General features: G+C 39.9%; 1 protein-coding gene across 4 annotated transcripts in view; it reads right to left on the bottom strand.

Moving 5' to 3' along the window:
• The window catches only part of PALB2 (partner and localizer of BRCA2), a 29,008-nt gene that overhangs the window by 1,658 nt on the left and 9,734 nt on the right, over positions 1-17,616 (bottom strand). For 2 of the 4 annotated variants that reach the window (XM_045286070.1, XM_045286072.1), the window contains 5 exons: positions 17,349-17,434; positions 16,901-17,062; positions 13,819-13,935; positions 6,054-6,141; positions 2,198-2,346 (listed from right to left, as the gene is read on the bottom strand). In XM_045286070.1, coding sequence (XP_045142005.1) covers positions 2,198-2,346; positions 6,054-6,141; positions 13,819-13,935; positions 16,901-17,062; positions 17,349-17,434 — 602 coding nt within the window. Of the gene's footprint in view, positions 1-2,193; positions 2,347-6,053; positions 6,142-13,818; positions 13,936-16,900; positions 17,063-17,348; positions 17,435-17,616 lie in introns of all 4 variants that reach the window. The other 2 variants (XM_045286071.1, XM_030884368.2) reach the window with 2 other exon arrangements.

The following is a 17,616-nucleotide window of genomic DNA, read 5'->3' as shown; positions in this document are numbered from 1 at the left end:
TTGCATGACCAAGGGCAAGTTAGTAACTCCACAGATGATAGTTGTGAGGTTTCATGAAATGGTTCCTCTAAAGGGCTTAGCACAGCACCTGCTCAATTAAAATGAGCTATTATTTCTAACGGTTGTATCATTGGAGCCTCAGCTTTTGAGGAATATTCTCGAGTGAACTGAATGATGTTTTCAATCCATGGTCCCCACTCACGGTTGTGTAGCTAACAACCCACGTCATTCTCAGAAATTTCACAAAGCTTTCCTTGACAATCTCCTCCAATGCCCCACTGCCAGTCAAGGTGCTCAGCCACCCTTTTTGCTCCCACACAGTGTAAGTCCTCCTCGTGGCACTCTCTATACTGAACAGTAATCACTAGCTGCTCACTTTCATGAGGATGGGAACAGTAATGCTTCGTATAGAGTGGGCATCGAGCAGGAGAAAAGGTTTGAAAAATAACACGGAAAATCTTGAATGAGTACTTATTTTTATCTTCATTGTCTAGATCAATGATTATGGTTCTCTCCTCCATGTTCAAGAAAGCAAATTTTGCAAGTAAACATGCTCCACATGAGGGTTTTGAGGCTCCTGTTACACTGGGAACATCTTAGGGAATGCTACAGCTGGTCGGGTGCACTGGGAGAGAGAATACCTTTTAGAACATGCACTGGCCAAGCAAGCTTTGTGTATTATCCAAGGAAATATGCACCGTGCCTATCCAGACTCCTTATCCTTGAGTTATTCAAGCTAAACATCATGATTTTGACTTAGACTATTTTCAACCCTTTTTGCTGGAAGGCCAGGATAAGGGCTGGGTGGGTGAATTTTTAGTGACTGAATCAAGTGAGATCCAAAACCAAAACTTCTGGAAGAACCACTTGGTTTTGCTTGTCTTGTACTTTTCCTCAAATTTGACCTTGACCTCCTGCCAGGTCTTGTATTTAAGAGCAGGGTCTCTGAAGACATCCTGTGGATGACAGTTTTGTCATGGAGTTTGTTGTGGGCATGAAGTGATAATAGCTAAAAACCTTCACCAAAGGCTTAATCTTTGACCTCTTGACAATTTTCTTCTTGCCCGTGGCAGCTGTCACATTTTTAACCCCCAGAGCATGGCAGTAAGGGTGATCTGAGGTGCCACCATCAGTGCTCTTCCTGATGATAGCCTGGCATACAGTGCAGTGTCTGGCCTGGACCAGCACCACCTTCTTGGTTTACACGAACTTGCCCATGTGGACAGCAACCTCCCAGGCCAAGAGCAGAAAGAAAGAAATGGTGATTTTCAACTGCTAATTTCATTCAACTGTGAATAAAGGCAGTCTTGAGGAATTACATGCTTAGACATTGTTGGCTGGCCGAACAATGCCGGTGCTACTTCGAAGGTTTTTACAGCTGAAAAAACTCTTAGAATGTTAATTACTGGGTTATTAATAAGATATACCATATCTTATCATATAGGAATAATTAAGTAGATAAATATTTATCAACAGAAAATTATCAATTGCTAAGACGATTGAGACTCGGCTTGTTCATAAGTCAGTTTTCAAAGTAAAGATATTTTCCTAAAGTACTTAAAACTTTATTATGTTAATATAAATTACAGGAAGAACATACATGAAGGTTTTATATAAAACATTACTCTGTATTTAAAAAATGTTTCCCTGTCCCCTCCCAGGGTGGTGGACAACAGAAAAGTGGGTGAAGGGAGACATCGTTCAGTGTATAAGACATGAAAAAATAGTAATAATTTTTAATTATCAAGGGTTTATGAGGGAGGGAGGGGAAAAATGAGAAACTGACACCAAGGGCTCAAGTAGAAGGAAAATGTTTGGAAAATGATGATGGCAACAAGTGTACAAATGTGCTTGACACATGGGTGGATGGATGGATTGTGATAAAATGATTTTTAAAAAATGCTTCCCTGACGGAAAAAACATAGGGGTGAATACACACAAAATGTCTATCTAGAAAAAAAAAAAAAAAAATGTCTATCTAGTCTGTGCTGGTCAGAATCAAGATGCAGCGAAGAAGGAGACTGACTCGCAAATCCACTAAACTTCATTCTATTGATTAACATTCTTACTGTGATCTGTCGTATCCCATGTTTTCCATCTACCTAAGTGACACAAAATGATCTGGTTTTGTTTTTATATTTGCACAAGTGCCTTTCAAACGGTTTCAACTCACTGACTGGCAGTCGCACCCACTTGCCTGTCCGCCTGCCCCCGAGGAAGACAGTAGAGCATCACACGCACACTCAGAGTCGTCTTGGGGTTAATCACGATCAGCTGGAACACAGGGCTTCCCAGGCGCTCACTCTCGTTGGCACAAGGGTGACTCAGAACAACAAACAGGAGGCCCTGATTGAGGAGGAAAAATGCATTAACCAAGAAATCATAAAGTATGAGGACCTAATGCCGGGGGTCTAAGTGGAGAGAAAATGTTTTGAGAATGATGTACAAATGCGCTTTACACAATTGATGTGTGTATGGATTGCGATAACAATTGTATGAGTCCCTAATAAAATGTTTTTTTTAAAAGAAAAGTGATGAGTTGTACGAGCCCCCAATAAAATGATTTAAAAAAAAAATCATAAAGCAAATGTTGAGAAAAGGAAGGATTGGCAGATACCAAAGTATTCCCAGAATGGTTGCCTAAAATGCTCTAAAATGTCCAGAATTTAATTCTGTTGAAATTGTCACTGAGCTGGATGGACCCCTGGATTCTCTACTATACGGTTCCAATGTGTCCCAGCCACTCAAATAGGACACGAATTTAGCTAAAACAGCTACACCACATGTCATACCATCCATTTACTGAAAGTGATGTAGGGAAAGAGCCTATGAGGCTAAGTCATCAAGTATTGCGATTGGGGTTTCAATTCATACACACATGGCTTTATTCCAAACAAAACATGTTAAACAGACCTCAACCTTTGGTGGATGGCTGCAGACAAGTTCGCCCACTAATACACTGTCTTAGTCTCATGATTTTGCCTTACAAAAGTGTCCAATCAAAACAGTAGTTTTGGGAGGGACCTGCTGGGCCAGCTAAAGTCAAGGTGGAGGTCAGATTAGGTTATGGCAATTACTGTGTGGTATTCCAAAGGAGTAGTCTCGACAGATTTTCTTACAGGACTTGGAACACTCATGGGAACTTTGAAGTTGTAAGAAAAATGCCAGCGGAGAAAAGTGGGCAAAGGAAGTTGGGCTGAGAGTTTTTCAAACACAACAAGGCACCTGCTCATTCATCAAAGGGCAGCAAAGGCCGGTTTATAATCATTTCACTGGAAAACCTTACCCCATCACCCGACAGCCCTGATCTTGCTCCCTCTGATTGTTCCCCCAAGCCCAAAGAACATTTAAAAGGAAGAAGATTTGGTTCCCTTGAGGATGCTAAAACTGCCATTTAGAAAAATAGCACTGAAACACAAACAATAGGTAGGACTTAGAGATGGAAACACCACCTTTAGAGGTGCATGGGACTAGCGGAGGCTATGTCCGGCGTCACACTTACTTACATATATATTATTATTACTTTCCAACAGTTTTATTGGCATATAATTCACATATCATACAATTCAGCAATTCAAGGTATTTTTGTTTAATAAAGGGTTCCACAATTTTGTAGCAATACTTTACTTACCCTCATAATATGTAGAGTGCTTTAAATTACAAATACTCATTTATGAATTTTTTTCTAGACAAGTCTAACTCTAAGCGACCCAATCCTTCCAGGAGCAGAGTCTCATCTTTCTTCTGCCAAGCAGCTGCTGGGTTTGAACTGCTGACTCTGCAGTTATCAGCCTAACACTTAACACACCATGCCACCAGGACTCTTTTTTTTTTTTTTTAAACATTTTATTAGGGGCTCATACAACTGTTATCCCAATCCATACACACATCAATTGTGTAAAGCGTATTTGTACATCATTTCTCAAAACATTTTCTCTCCATTTAAACCCCCGACATTAGGTCCTCATTTTTCCCCTCCCTCCCCGCTCCCCCCTCCCACATGAGCCCTTGATAGTTTATAAATTGGTATTTTGTCATATCTGCCACCAGGATTCTTGTCTAGTAAAAATGAGTGGCCAAAAAAAGGATACCATGTCTATGGTTGTTTTTGTGGGGATATGTATTAAAGATCTCTCCCAGCTTTAAAACCACATTTTCTAATAAAAATATCAATGAGTAGAAATTATGTGTGTGTGTGTGTGTGTATGCAACCCCCCTCACAAATGCTAACAGTAGTTATCTTTTATACGGAGTCAATCAAACTATATTGCCTGCTAAGTTGGTCCTACTTATGGTGACTCCATGTGTATCTGAGTAGAAAGCTTTGCATGGCTGATTTATCAAAAGTGGATTGCCTTTCTTCAGAGGTACCTCTGGGTCCATTAATACCTCCAACCTTTCAGTTAGCACCAGGGTGCATTATTCATCTATACTACCCATGGACTCCATCATAAGGCTACTTCGGATTAGTAACATTCATTTTTGTACTTTGTACATTTGGTGAATGATTGAAATTTTATGATGACGATGAATTACTTTTGCAACTGGAAAAAGGGATTTAAAATGTTAAATGTCAGTTCACCTATAAAAGTAAAAGTACTCACTGCCGTCCAGTCTATTCTGACTCAGTCACCCTGTGAGACAGAGAACTGTCCCCTGGGGTTTCCAAAGCTGGGCCATCTTTATAATAGCAGCCACATTTTTCTCCAGTGCAGCCAAGGTGGCTGGTGGACTTGAACCGTCAACCTTTTTGTTAGCAGCCAAACACTTTAACCACGATGCTAGCAGGGCTCCTGTCAAAACTAGGACTTGACAAACTATAACTCAGAGGCTAAACAGGGCCAAATGCCTGTTCTTGTATGAACTATTCTCCAAGAATGGTTTTAGTACTTTTTAATTGGTGGAATAAAAGGCAGAGGAAGACCATTTTATGCCATGTGAAAATGACATGGAATTAAAATTGAGTGTCTGTAGTCTGTAGCTGTGCTTGGGCTTGAGGGGAGGTGCTGAGCACCTACCACAGAAACTGTATGACCCGCAAAGCCAAAACTACTAGCTGGCCCTTTACCGAAAAAGGTTGCTGATCTCCGGTCTACATGATAACTACTGATTCTGGAGACTGGCTTCATGAAGGACTTTTGCTTACTGTCGTACCTATTTGTGATTAACTTTTTTTTTTTTCATTTTAAAGAGGTATTAAAATTTTAATTAAAAAGGTATAAAGCAAGATGGGGATAAATAGCGCCCCCCCCCCACACACACAGGAAAAATAACAGAAATGTAATGTACAGTGTAAAATACAAAATAATAATAACAATATATATTTGATCAAGGATTTACAAGGTGGGGGGAGAGGAGCTTATACCAAGGACTCAAGTAAAAAATGTTTTGAAAATAATGATGGCAATATGTACAAATATGCTTGATACAACTGATGTGTGGAATGTTATAAGACCTGTAAGAGCCCCCAATAAAATGACTTTTTTTAAAAGTGCTCATACATAATAGGGACATTTAATAATTCTAGTGATTAGTTTACTCCTTCGAGGGATGAAAGAGTTAAACTCAAGATTATGTAACCTAAGATCACACAACTTTTGAGTTCAATTGTACTTATCCTGCTAAACCAAGGAAAGATGCAATCTTTGCCCTCAGAGCTTGAGGGTTACCACTGGGGCTTGACAAAAGGAGCGTCTACTACCAACTACAGCCCAGTACTAGAGCCTCTACCCATAATTTCAAAGGTAGCATTCAAGTAGTTATTCCTGACTCCTAGACAGCTATCTTAAATTTGTTCAGATGTCAAATTTAAGTGTTGCCAAGTTGGTTTTAACCGGTGGCAATTTTATGCATAACCACAAATACCACCTTCATAATGGTTGGTATGCTTGAAACCACTGTTTCAGCTCCTCCGTCGAGCCATCTCAGTGAGTTGCTCTTGTTTTCACTGACCCTCCAGTCTACCACCTAAGATGTTCTTTTCTAGCAGCTGATGATGTCTTACCACGGGACTGCTCCCACTCAGAGGGGCCCAGTGGTCCTCTTCCACTTACCATTTCAGCATAGGCCTTGTGACAGACTGAGGCCTGGTAGGAATCACCCATGTGCATCTTTTTCAGGAGTTGACCAGTTTTTAAGTTCCTAGTTACCATAAAAAAACAAAATCAGATAAACATTATTGCAGCAAAATGATTTTCCTATAATAATTTATTTATCACCTCATTCTTTAGGGAATGACCAAAGGAAAAACTAACCATAAAACAGAACAGTATTTTAGTTCTGTTTAATCACTTAGCTAGAAACAGAACTTTCCTAATAGATTAGTTTGCTTAGATTGCATCTGCCATACAGGGATAAATTACTCCAAATTCATTAAGTTTTCCTTTACCTCATTTTACTTGGCACTGAAATCAGGTACGTGGTAGATCTCTGTCATTATAATTTAACAATGACGCCTACACTTTGGATGGAAGACAAAGGTCAGGAAATGACACTTAGTTGGGTAAGGGGCTACACCTAAAAGACTTAGAATTTGTCTCTACAACATGCTTACATCAGCATTACACCCAAACAATGAAAACACGGTTTTAAAAAAGCCTGGGGAATACTGGGGAATCATGAAGAACACAGTACCAGGAACAGAACAAGTAGGGTGCACTTAAAGAGAATGCTAACTGAAAACTGTAATAATGTCACTGAAGTTTTTATAGAAATCATCAAATGCTGTGTAAACTTTTATAATACAATCTGTTGTGTAAACTTTTAATACAATACAATCAATTGTATTTAAAAAGAGATAGAGTGAGAATTTCCTGGGACTCGCTCCTTATCTTCATTCAAAACTCTGTGACACTAGTAACTGTTTTGTCATGTCACTTTACTGACAAAAAATTTTCTTTCACTGGTTCCACAATTCACCCCAATGAAGTCCAAGTTCTTAAACCCTAAGGAATCCAGTGTTGCTACATCCTGACCATATTACTCATTGCTCTCTTCCCTAAAATCTTGTTACCCATGAAACGAATGATATTCCTAGTTCATAGTGACCCCAAGAGACAGAGTAACACTGCACCACAGAATTTCTAAGGCGGTAATCTTCTAAGACAAGAAGCAGACAGCCACATTTTTCCTACACCACACTGCAGTGCTCAAAAACTCACTGCCAGTAAGTTACTACGACTCAGATCGACCCCATAGTACAAGGTGGAAATGCCCGTGCGGGTTTATAAGAGCAACTCTTTATGGGAGCAGAAAGCCTTGTCTTTTCCCGAGGAGCGGCTGGTGGGTTCAAACTGTTAGAAGTTAGCAGCTCAATGTGTAACCACTATGCCACCAGGGCTCACACAGAGCAGCCAGTGAGGTCAAACAGCGGAGTGCTTAATCATTATGCTACCAGAGCTCCTCCAGACTGATGGGGGCCTGTTGCCATTGAACTGACTTTGACTCATAGCAAACCTCCAGGACAGAGAACTGCCCCTCAGGGCTGCCAAGGTTGTACATTTTTCTGTGCTTTACATGCACTATCTTTGCTCACTCTTATGCTTCAATCTAGAAACTTACCCTTTCCACCCTCAGTGCTCAGTGCTCAGCTCAGATTAGCACCCCTCGACCACGTCGTGGTTGAAAGGTAGTCTCTGACTTACAAGGGGGTTCTGTTCTATGCCTCCAATGTAAATCAGTTCTGACACACAGCAACAATATTTGATTGCTCTATGACTTAATGAACAATTTGCAAACTGGGACAACTTTCTCCTTCTGTGAGAAGAAACCACTTCCAGAGGATGGCGACTTCACAGAGACTTCAACAGTTTTGCTTAATAAATACAAGTCTCCACGTATTAAATACAAGTCTCAATGACCATTGAGCTAGCATGAGAAAGTAACTCCTTAAAATTTTATCCTTTACATATTTGTAGGTATTGAGTCCTTTTGAAATTAAGGATGCACACGGTCTTTTCCATTAAATTGTGAGGCAGTAGGTTTTATATTGACTGCTCTTTACAGTGAAAAAACACACAAACAAAACAAAGTTTAACCCAGACACAAAGCTGATAAGGAATTTAGGGCAAAGAAATCAGGTGACTAAAGCTATAGGCAAGGTCATCATTGGGTCAGGGGTTTTGTGGGTAGGAAAAACCTCTTGAAATCAAAGTAAAATGTCTTTTTTTAAAAAAACTAATTCTTTTTATCAGGTAAGGGATGCAGAAAGGTTTTTCCCCAGGTTGTCTCCCCCAAATATATGCCAAACCTAAGATGCATCACATGGTAAATGACTGTACACTTGGAGGTCAACATCAGCTGCTTAGAGGTTATCTCCCAGAGGGCATTCAGCTATCTAGAGCAATCAGATTCAGATTCTATAGCAGCGGTTCTCAATCTGTGGGTCTCGACCCCTTTGAGACTTGAACAATCTTTTCACAGGGGTCATCTATACCATCAGAAAACACATAAATATTTCACAATATATAATTACATATTGTTTTGTGATTAATCACTATGCTCTATGTTTAATTATGTTCAGTTTGTAACAATGAAAATACATCCTACATTTCAGATATTTACATTATGATTCATAACAGTAGCAAAATTACTGTTATGAAGTAGCAATGAAAATAATTTTATGGTTGGGGTCACCACAACATGAGGAACTGCATGAGAGTCACAGCATTAGGAAGGTTGAGAACCACTGCTCTATAGTCTGTCCCACCCTAAGTAGGGCCCACTCCCTTCTGATAAGGATAGTGGATTGTCTCTCTGAAGGAGAGCCCAGAGACAAGTTCTAGCCAACTCAAAGTTAGGCTGCCATCTTGAATCTAGGCTCCACCCATATTCTTATCACATGTGTACCCTTAGTGCCGCCTCTTCCTACCCGTAGTGCCGCCTCTTCTGATTGCATGTATACCCCTAGCTTGTCCCCCTTTGATTTATGTATGCCAATTGTACAACCCCTTCCCATTATGATGTATTCAGGGGGGCTTGCACATCCCCAAAAGTGTATACACGCCGTGATTGGAAATATACTCACTCCTTCTCCCTCTCTCGGTGCGGACCTGGCTGCTGAGGTCATGGCTGTCTGGGAGGTGAGTGACTGCATGTCTTATATTGTCTGATGTCTCTTTACAATTACACAAACGCCCCTTGGACCGGTATGATTGTGGGGACTGGTACCCCACAATGAGGAAGTCAGGTACCAGAATAGGTTTATCTGGTTAGCATATGCTCTCTATTTAACAATCGCTCCCTCATCAAACTATCACTTTGACTTTGTGGTAGAATTTTGAAACTAGATTTTAGAGACCTTGATACCAGGACTCATATCTGATTCATTGTGCATCTCTGAGAGAGACAGATACAAAATAAACAAACAAATATTTACTGAGAATCAGAAAGGATAAACAATACAAAGTAGCAAGTGCCAAATTAAAAATAAAGTCTACATGCGTAAAGATAAAAACAGACTAAAAAATCAAAGGATGTAAAAAGAAATCATGTTAATGGCAATCAAAAGAAGCAGGAGTGACAATATTACTCTGTAATCTCTGAGACAATAGGCTTCAAGGAAAAATCTATCATGAAACACAAAGAAGGGCATCACACACGATGAACGGGACGGTACAGGAAAGCATAACCACCATAAACATAGATACACGCAGTGAAAGAGCCGCAGAACACATTAATTAAATCCCCATGGTGTTGCAGAGCCTCTGCACAATAGAAATCCCTTTTTTCTTAAGAAGGGAAACTTCTTAACACAATAAAGACCATATACGTAAAACCAACAGCCGACATCTCCCTCAATGGCAAGAAGCTGTAAATTCTCTAAGCATTCCTCTTCTGAATGGGAACTAGATACCAGATGTACCTTATCACCACTTACACTCAATATTGTGCTGGAATTCTTACCCAGAGCTATTAGACAACAAAAAGAAATCAAAAGCATCCAAACTGGCAAAGAAGAAGTAAAATTCTCTCTATTAATAGTTGATATGATTCTATACATAGAAACCCAAAGACTTGACATAAAACACTTGGACACAATCCAAAAATTCAGCAGTGTGGCAGGGTATAAGATCAATAGATTAACATGAATTGGATTCCTGGAAGCAATTAAAGAGAGCTCTGAAAAGGAAATCAAGAAAATACTATTTACAATAGTCTCTCAAAAGGCAAGACACCTAGGAATAAACCTAACCAGAGAAACAAAAGACACACAAAGAACGCTACCAAACATTACAAGAAACCAGAGACCTACATAAATGGAAGAATTTTCCATGCTTATGGGTACGAAGGCTTATCATTGTGAAAATGTCAATACCACCCTAAGCAATCTACAAATACAATGCAATTCTGATCCAGATCCCAAAATCATTCTTTAAAGAAATGGGAAACTACCAACTTTACATGGCAAACAAAGCACTAGTTAGTGTAAAGAGTAAAGTAGGAGGCCTCTAATTTCCTGATCTACCCAGCCAGGGTAATCAGAAAAGCCTGGCACTGTTATGAAGCTACATAGACCAATGGAATAAAATTAGAGAATCCAGAAATAAATCCATCCACCTATAAACAACATGTCTTCCTCAAAGGGCCAAAAAACATTAAATGAGGAATACATTGTCTCTTAAACAAATGGTGCTGGCAAAATTGGATTTCCATCTGCAGAATAGTGAAGCAGGGCCTATATCTCATTCCAAATACAAAAAACAAACTCAAGATGGCTTAAAGACCTAAATGTAAATCCCAGAGCTATAAAGATCATCAGTGAGAAAATAGGGACAGATCTAAGGGCCCTAATACAAGGTATAAACACACGAGCACACATAATAAAAATTAAAAAAACACAGCAAAAGACAAAATAGATGCCTGGGACTAAAATATGACACTTATGTGCATCAAAAGACTCCCATCACAATATTGGATATATAGCCCCCCTCCCCAAGGAGACCAGTAATAGAAATGTGGGTGAAGTGAGACAATGGACAGTGTAAGATATGAAATAACAATAACAATTGATCAAGGATACATGAGGGAAGGAGGGTGGGGGAGGCAGGGGAAAAAGAGGAGCTTATACCAAGGACTCAGCAGAAAATGTTTTGGAAACGATGGCAACATATGTGCAAATATGCTTGATACAACTGATGTAAGGAATGTTATAAGAGCTTTAAGAGCCCCTAATAAAAATGATTAAAAATAAATAAAGTAGAACTATAGTAGGTTAAAAAAAACAAAAACAATTTCATCAAGAGTAAAAAGAGGACCCAAGGACCGGGCAAAAATTGTTGGCAATGAGGGCAATGAATGTACAAATGTGCTTTACACAATTGATGTATGTATGGATTGTGATGAGAGTTGTATGAGCCCCTAATAAAGCGATTAAAAATTTTTTTTTGGCAATGACACATCAGAAGGTCTCTCCCCAGGGCCCATTGGTAGGCCACTGGAGATCCCCTTGCAGGGGGGTCTCAGGGATGAGACGGGCCAGTCGGGGTGCGATGTGGCAACGATGAAAAATACGGCTTTCCTCTAGTTCCTAAATGTTTCCTCTCCGCTTCCACTGTCATGGTACTTGCAGGTCTGGCTGGACCAGAGGATGTACACTGGTGCGGATGGGAGCTGGGGATGCAGGGAATCCAGGGCGGATGATCCCTGCAGGACCAGTGGTGTAGGTGGCGATACTGGGAGGGTGGAGGGAGAGTGGGCTGGAGAGAGGGAACCGATTGCAGGGAGCTATGTGTAGCCTCCTCCCTGGGGGATGGGTGGCAGAGGGGTGGGTGGGAGGAGATGTCGGACAGGGCAAGATATGACAAAATGGTAATTTGTGGATTATCAGGGGCTCGTGGGGGAGGGGGAGCGGGGAGGGAGGGGAGAGGTGAGGACCTGGTGCCGGGGGCTTGGGTGGAGAGGAAGTGTTTCGGGGGTGATGGGGGCAGTGAGTGTACATATGTGCTTTGCCCGGTTGATGTATGTGTGGATTGTGTGAGCCCCTAATAAAATGATTTTTTTTAAAAAAGAAGGAGGTCTCTCTCTTAAAATCTGTACAAGACTCTAACACCTCAACTAGAAAAAGAAGAGTAGCTTTTTCTGAATATACCTAAAACTGACAGAGGAAAAGGCAGTTCACCAAAAAGATAGCAAGCAGCCAATGAATACATGAAGAAATGCGCCTGATTACTATTCATCTGAGGGATGCAAATAAAAATAATGGTACTGACAACAGAATTAAAAAGAGAGAGCAAAAAGCAAAAACAGAAAATAACAAATGGTGGAGTGGACATAGGGAGACCAGAACTTTCAGACACTGTTGGTGGGACTGTGCAAATGGGAAACCACAGTTGAAAGCAATATATGGTAGTGTCTCCAACTGGGATTAGAAATTCTCTATGATCTAGCAATCCCTTTGCTGGGTACATACCCTAAAGAAGTAAGAACCTTAACGCAGACATGTTCACATCCATGTTCATCACAGCACTGTTTACAATTAACAAAAAGATGGGGGGAAAAAACCGAATTACCCATTAAGAGAAGACCAGATAAAGAAACTTCAGTACATACATGCTAAAGGATAATGATGAAACTATCAAGTTCCTCAGGGCATGGATAAACTCAGAGGGCATTATGTTGTGTGAAACAAGTCAATCACAAAAGTATATTGTATGTGGCCTCTTTAATAAAGAAAAAAATCAAGACAAAGATTTTTATATCAAAGGAAAGTAACTTTGATGCTAACCAAGGAGGGGAGGCCAAAGGAGGGAAGCTGAAGTAATAGGCTAGACTTGCAGCAGTTCTCAACCTGTGGGTCATGACCCCTTTGGGGGCCGAACGACCCTTTCACAGAGGTTGCCCAATTCATAACAGTAACAAAATTAGTTATGAAGTAGCACCGAAAATAATTTTATGGTTGGGGGGCTCACCACAATATGAAGAACTAACTGTATGAAAGGGTCACGGCATAGGAAGGTTGAGAACCACTGGCTAGAGGGCAGACAGGTGCTAACTTGGGCGAAAAGGAAGATAGTATTCCACTGGGGGGAGAAGAGAAATCAAAGAGAGGCGTAAAGCAAGGTTGAGGCTGTGGGGGTGGGGAGGTGGGGGAGGGGGGTGCGGTTGCTGATAAGTAGTTTAAGTTGTTGAATACAAAACTGATGGTCTGAAATGTAAACCCCCACTTAATTCACAATAAAAAATTCAATAAAATAAATAAAGCCAATATGAATCCAGAAAGGAGTATCAATGAACACTGAGATAATGCAACAGAGAAGAATGTAAGAACGTAAGGGCTGAAGATACCCCTGAAAGGAAGGTTAGGAGGCAAACACAGATTCCCTCACCAGTACAATGGAAGATTTTCTATAGGGTTGTAGTTACCCAGTGCCCGGACTGCGGGTTGCCCTCTGTCATAAAAACAAGCAATGTGCCCAGTGCCGTTTGCTTCTTCAATGTGTCAGATCTCTCCAGGATCTTGCTACGTCTGCTTGCTCTCCAGTGCCTTCAAATAGTTGCTTTTCTTATTTTGCCCAGCGTTTATAGTCACTTAAGGTACAAAATTTGGCTCTATAGAAGCTACTCAGCTATTAACCAGGTGCAGAAACAATAGAAAATTGACAATAAAATTCCATTTATCTTAGAATATTCTACTCAGATGGTCTGACCCTACTTACAGTATCTGAAAATTCATATACTCGTGTTCAGACAAATATGTAACACAGAAAAAAAAAGCCAATCATGTTTCTGCAGTCTTTAATCTTCATAACAACCCTGTGAACTTAGGTGTATGCGCTCGTAGTCCAGATGAGAGAAGTATGGCCCAGAGGGAGAGCTTACCAAATCACAACGTTGTTCATAGGCGTGGTGCCAAGCAGCGCTTCTGGCATCCCTTGGACCTCAGCAAAAGTAAGTACAGTCTCCTCAGGGGACATCAAAAATTGCTTTTCTTTGCTTCTGCATTTTTAAACAGCATAAAAAATCAACACTTTGCACTAAAATAATGAAGTGATTCTTCTATATATTCATGAACAATGTAAAATGAAAACTACTCTAATTCTAGAAAATGAAATTTAAATGAAAAATATTCTAATTTTTTTACCTTGAATATGTTTCACTGCATATTAATGTTGCAAGTACCTCAAATTCATCATATCCAAAATAAAACTCACACTTTTTAATCTTTAAATCTCACGAGGGAGGGGGGAGCGGGGAGGGAAGGGAAAAAAATGAGGAGCTAATGCCAGAGGCTTAGATGGAGAGCAAATGTTTTGAGGATGAGGGCAATAAATGTACAAACAAATATGCTTTACATAATTGATGTATGTATAGATTGTGATAAGAGTTGTATGAGCCCCTAATAAAACGATTAAAACAACAACAGCAAAAAACAAAACAACAACAAAAAAATCCCATGTTTCCTTCTATATTCTTTAATTCAACAAACTCCACCAGCTAACCAAGTGACCCCAGTAAAAACTTGGGCATTATCCTTACCTTTCTCTCTCTAGCTAAGCACCAAGTCCTAACGATTTCACATGTTCGTCTTTCTCAAATCTGTGCTTCTCTCTCTCTACACTAACACTTCCCTTCCGAATTCAAGCATGCCATGACCTGTCTTTTACCTAAATCACAGCAACGAAGGTCATGAATGGACAACACAAGATCACCACTTCCCCTTGTTAGAAAAGACAAGATAAATAATCACAAATTGTGGTTAATATAGAAGAAAAAGAAAGGATGCTCTAATAAAAGTTCAACGTGTTGAGTTTGAGGTGTCCAGGAGATATCTAATAAATAGGTATATAGGTCAGAAGTTCAGGGCTAAGGACCAATTTTTGCAAGTAATCTGCACCAAGATGATAATTGAAGAAATGGGAAGTGTGTGGACTAAGAAAAAGGTCTAAGACCTTAGGTACCGTAGAGATGGCTCTGACTGATAGGACCCTAGGTACAACAGGAGGAAACAACGCCCAGTCCTGCACCATTCTCACCATTGTTATGTGTAAACCCATCTTGCAGCCACTGGGTCAATCCACCTCCTCGAGAGTCCTCTTCTTCACTGACCCTCTACTTTATCAAGCATGATGCCCTTTTCCGCAAACTGCTTTCTCCTGATAAGCCGTCCAAAGTACATAAGATGAAGTCTCACCCACCTTCCTTCTAAGGAGCATTCTGTCTGTAGACTTTCAGACAGATGCTTGTTCTTCCGATCGTCCGTGGTACTTTCAATATTCTTAACCAACACCATAATTCCAATGCATCAGGCCTTCTTTAGTCTTCCTTATTTAATGTGCAACTTACACACGTATACCAGGCAAATAAAAATATCAGGGCTTGGGATAGGCTAGTCCTAAACATGACATCTTTGCTCTTTAACACTTTCAATGTCTTTTTCAGCAGATTTGGCCAATGAATACATCCTATGACTTAATTGCTGCTTCCATGAGCCTTCATTGTGAATCCAAGTTAAATGAAAATTTTGACGTTATCTTTTTTTCTTTTATCATGATATTGGCTATGGATAGTTGTAAAAGGTTTACTTTTTTTTTTACACTGAGTTATAATCCAAAATGAAGGCTGCAGTCTTTAATTTCATCAGCAAATGCTTCAAATCCTCTTTCAATAAACTTGTAGCAAAAAAAAGTCGTAGCATCTACATACCACAAGCAGTTAATAAGTCTTCTTCCAATCCTGATGCCAAGTTCTTCCAGCTTCTTGAATTATTTGCTTGACATATGGTTGAAAAGCATACATTTCCTGCAGTATTATTCCCCTGTTCTGCAAGCAACTGCCCATTGGTTGATGTACTGGTTCTGCATGAGCACAATTAAGAGTTCTGAAATCCCCGCTCTCTTCTATGTTTCTTGTGATCCACACAGTCAAAAGTCTCTGTATAGTCAAACACAGGTACATATTTCTGGTGTGCTCTGCTATTACGAGTCCATTTCAGCTCAATAAGGGCAAGGAACGAATGAACGCATTCCATTTAACTTTTGACAACTTCCCATTTTCCTACGTTCCATCTTCTAATTTATTAATAGATGTCTATAACGGTTTCTTCTTATTTTGAGTCCGTTCCCAACAACAAATGAAGGTCCTGAAAGCTTTGCTCCATTCATCATTAAGACTGACTCTATTTTGAGGAGGCAGCTCTTCTCCAATACCTTCTAACTTGAGGGACTCATGATGTGGCACCACAGTATGTTAGACACTTCTAATATTTAAGGAACAGAGATTACAAAGAAGACCCACGAATAAAGAAAACTATGTTTGCTGAATCTCTCTATCCCCTTGTTATCTCCTCTGAGTTATTGTCTCTTATCATGTCTAGCTTCTGTCTCTATAAACTGCTTGAACTTATAGCCTAACTCTAGCTATGTTAGAAGCTCTGGTGGCACAGTGGATTATGTATTGAACTGCTAACCACAAGATCAGTGGTTCAAACCCACCAGTTGCTCCACAGATGAGGTTGTTTACTCCTGATTTAGTCTAGGAAAATCCAAAGGGTCCATCCATTCTACTTTGTGTCACTGAGTTGGTATCAACTCAATGATTTTGGTTTATTTTTATTTTTCAAGTTCCAGGGGTTTTTATTGTTTGAATAATAGCTATAATAACACCTAATCCCTCTGCAGTCTCTCAACCACCCTGAAGGACAGAGTAGAACTGCCCCGTAGGGTTTCCATGGCTTTACAATTTATGGAACCAGACTGCCACATCTTTTTCCTACAGAGAGGCTGGTGGGTTCAAATCATCCACCTTTCAGTTAGCAGCTGGGCATGTAACCATGGCGCTATCAGGTCTCCTTTATATTATACCTACAGCACAGAAAGAGGAGATGGATGCAATCCAGGTTCTGAGCCCTGTGATAAAATCATTCTCTATTTCATAGTTAAAATTCAACCAATACTTTTCTTACCCTCCATCTTCTGAAAATCTCATGACCTCTACTTGTTGGTCATAAAGGGTCCCACTGCTGTTGACCAGCCTCCTCTTTGTCAGACCAAGCACAGCTTTTATATTCCCAGATTTCAGTAGCACCTGCTTTTCACTCACATCATTAGAGGAATAAAATAATTCCCTAAACAAAATAAAAGGAAAAAATAGGGGAAAGCTAGGAATAAATCTTTAATATTAAAGAAGCAGTTTCAAAGTTTAACTGGAAACTTTAGTTCAAGATGTCATTGTATTGATAGTTTCTTCTCATATTTAAGACAAATCTCTTCTTAGAACTAAATTCCAGTCCTTTCAAGACTAAAGATTCAAGACTCAAGCTGAGCTATAATATATACTCATAACAGTCTGGCAGAGGCAAAGATAAAGGGGGTTGAAAAAACAACAAAAAATACTCGTTGAGAATAACATACCTGATTTCTCGGATTTCTAAATTTCCCAAAGCAACACACACAAAATTACACACATCAGGCATTGAAACAATTTGTAATACTGGAATCTACAGAGAACAAAAAGAATCAAAGATTATATCGATTGGTTGGTTGTAATACTGATTTCACTGAGAGAAATGGCTCTCAAGAGAGCCCTGGCGGCACCAGGCTGTTGAACTTCACACGACCAGTAAGCACAGTCAGGACTTAAATTCCTAGCTTTTGGCAACAGCACGGTGCTCCCTCCCAT

This window comes from Echinops telfairi, unplaced genomic scaffold, assembly GCF_000313985.2.
Source record: "Echinops telfairi isolate 266 unplaced genomic scaffold, ASM31398v2 ScPeMD7_5;HRSCAF=22, whole genome shotgun sequence".
NCBI lineage: Eukaryota > Metazoa > Chordata > Mammalia > Afrosoricida > Tenrecidae > Echinops > Echinops telfairi.
Note: the sequence above shows the minus strand (reverse complement) of the source record. Positions and strands in the feature narration are given on the sequence as shown.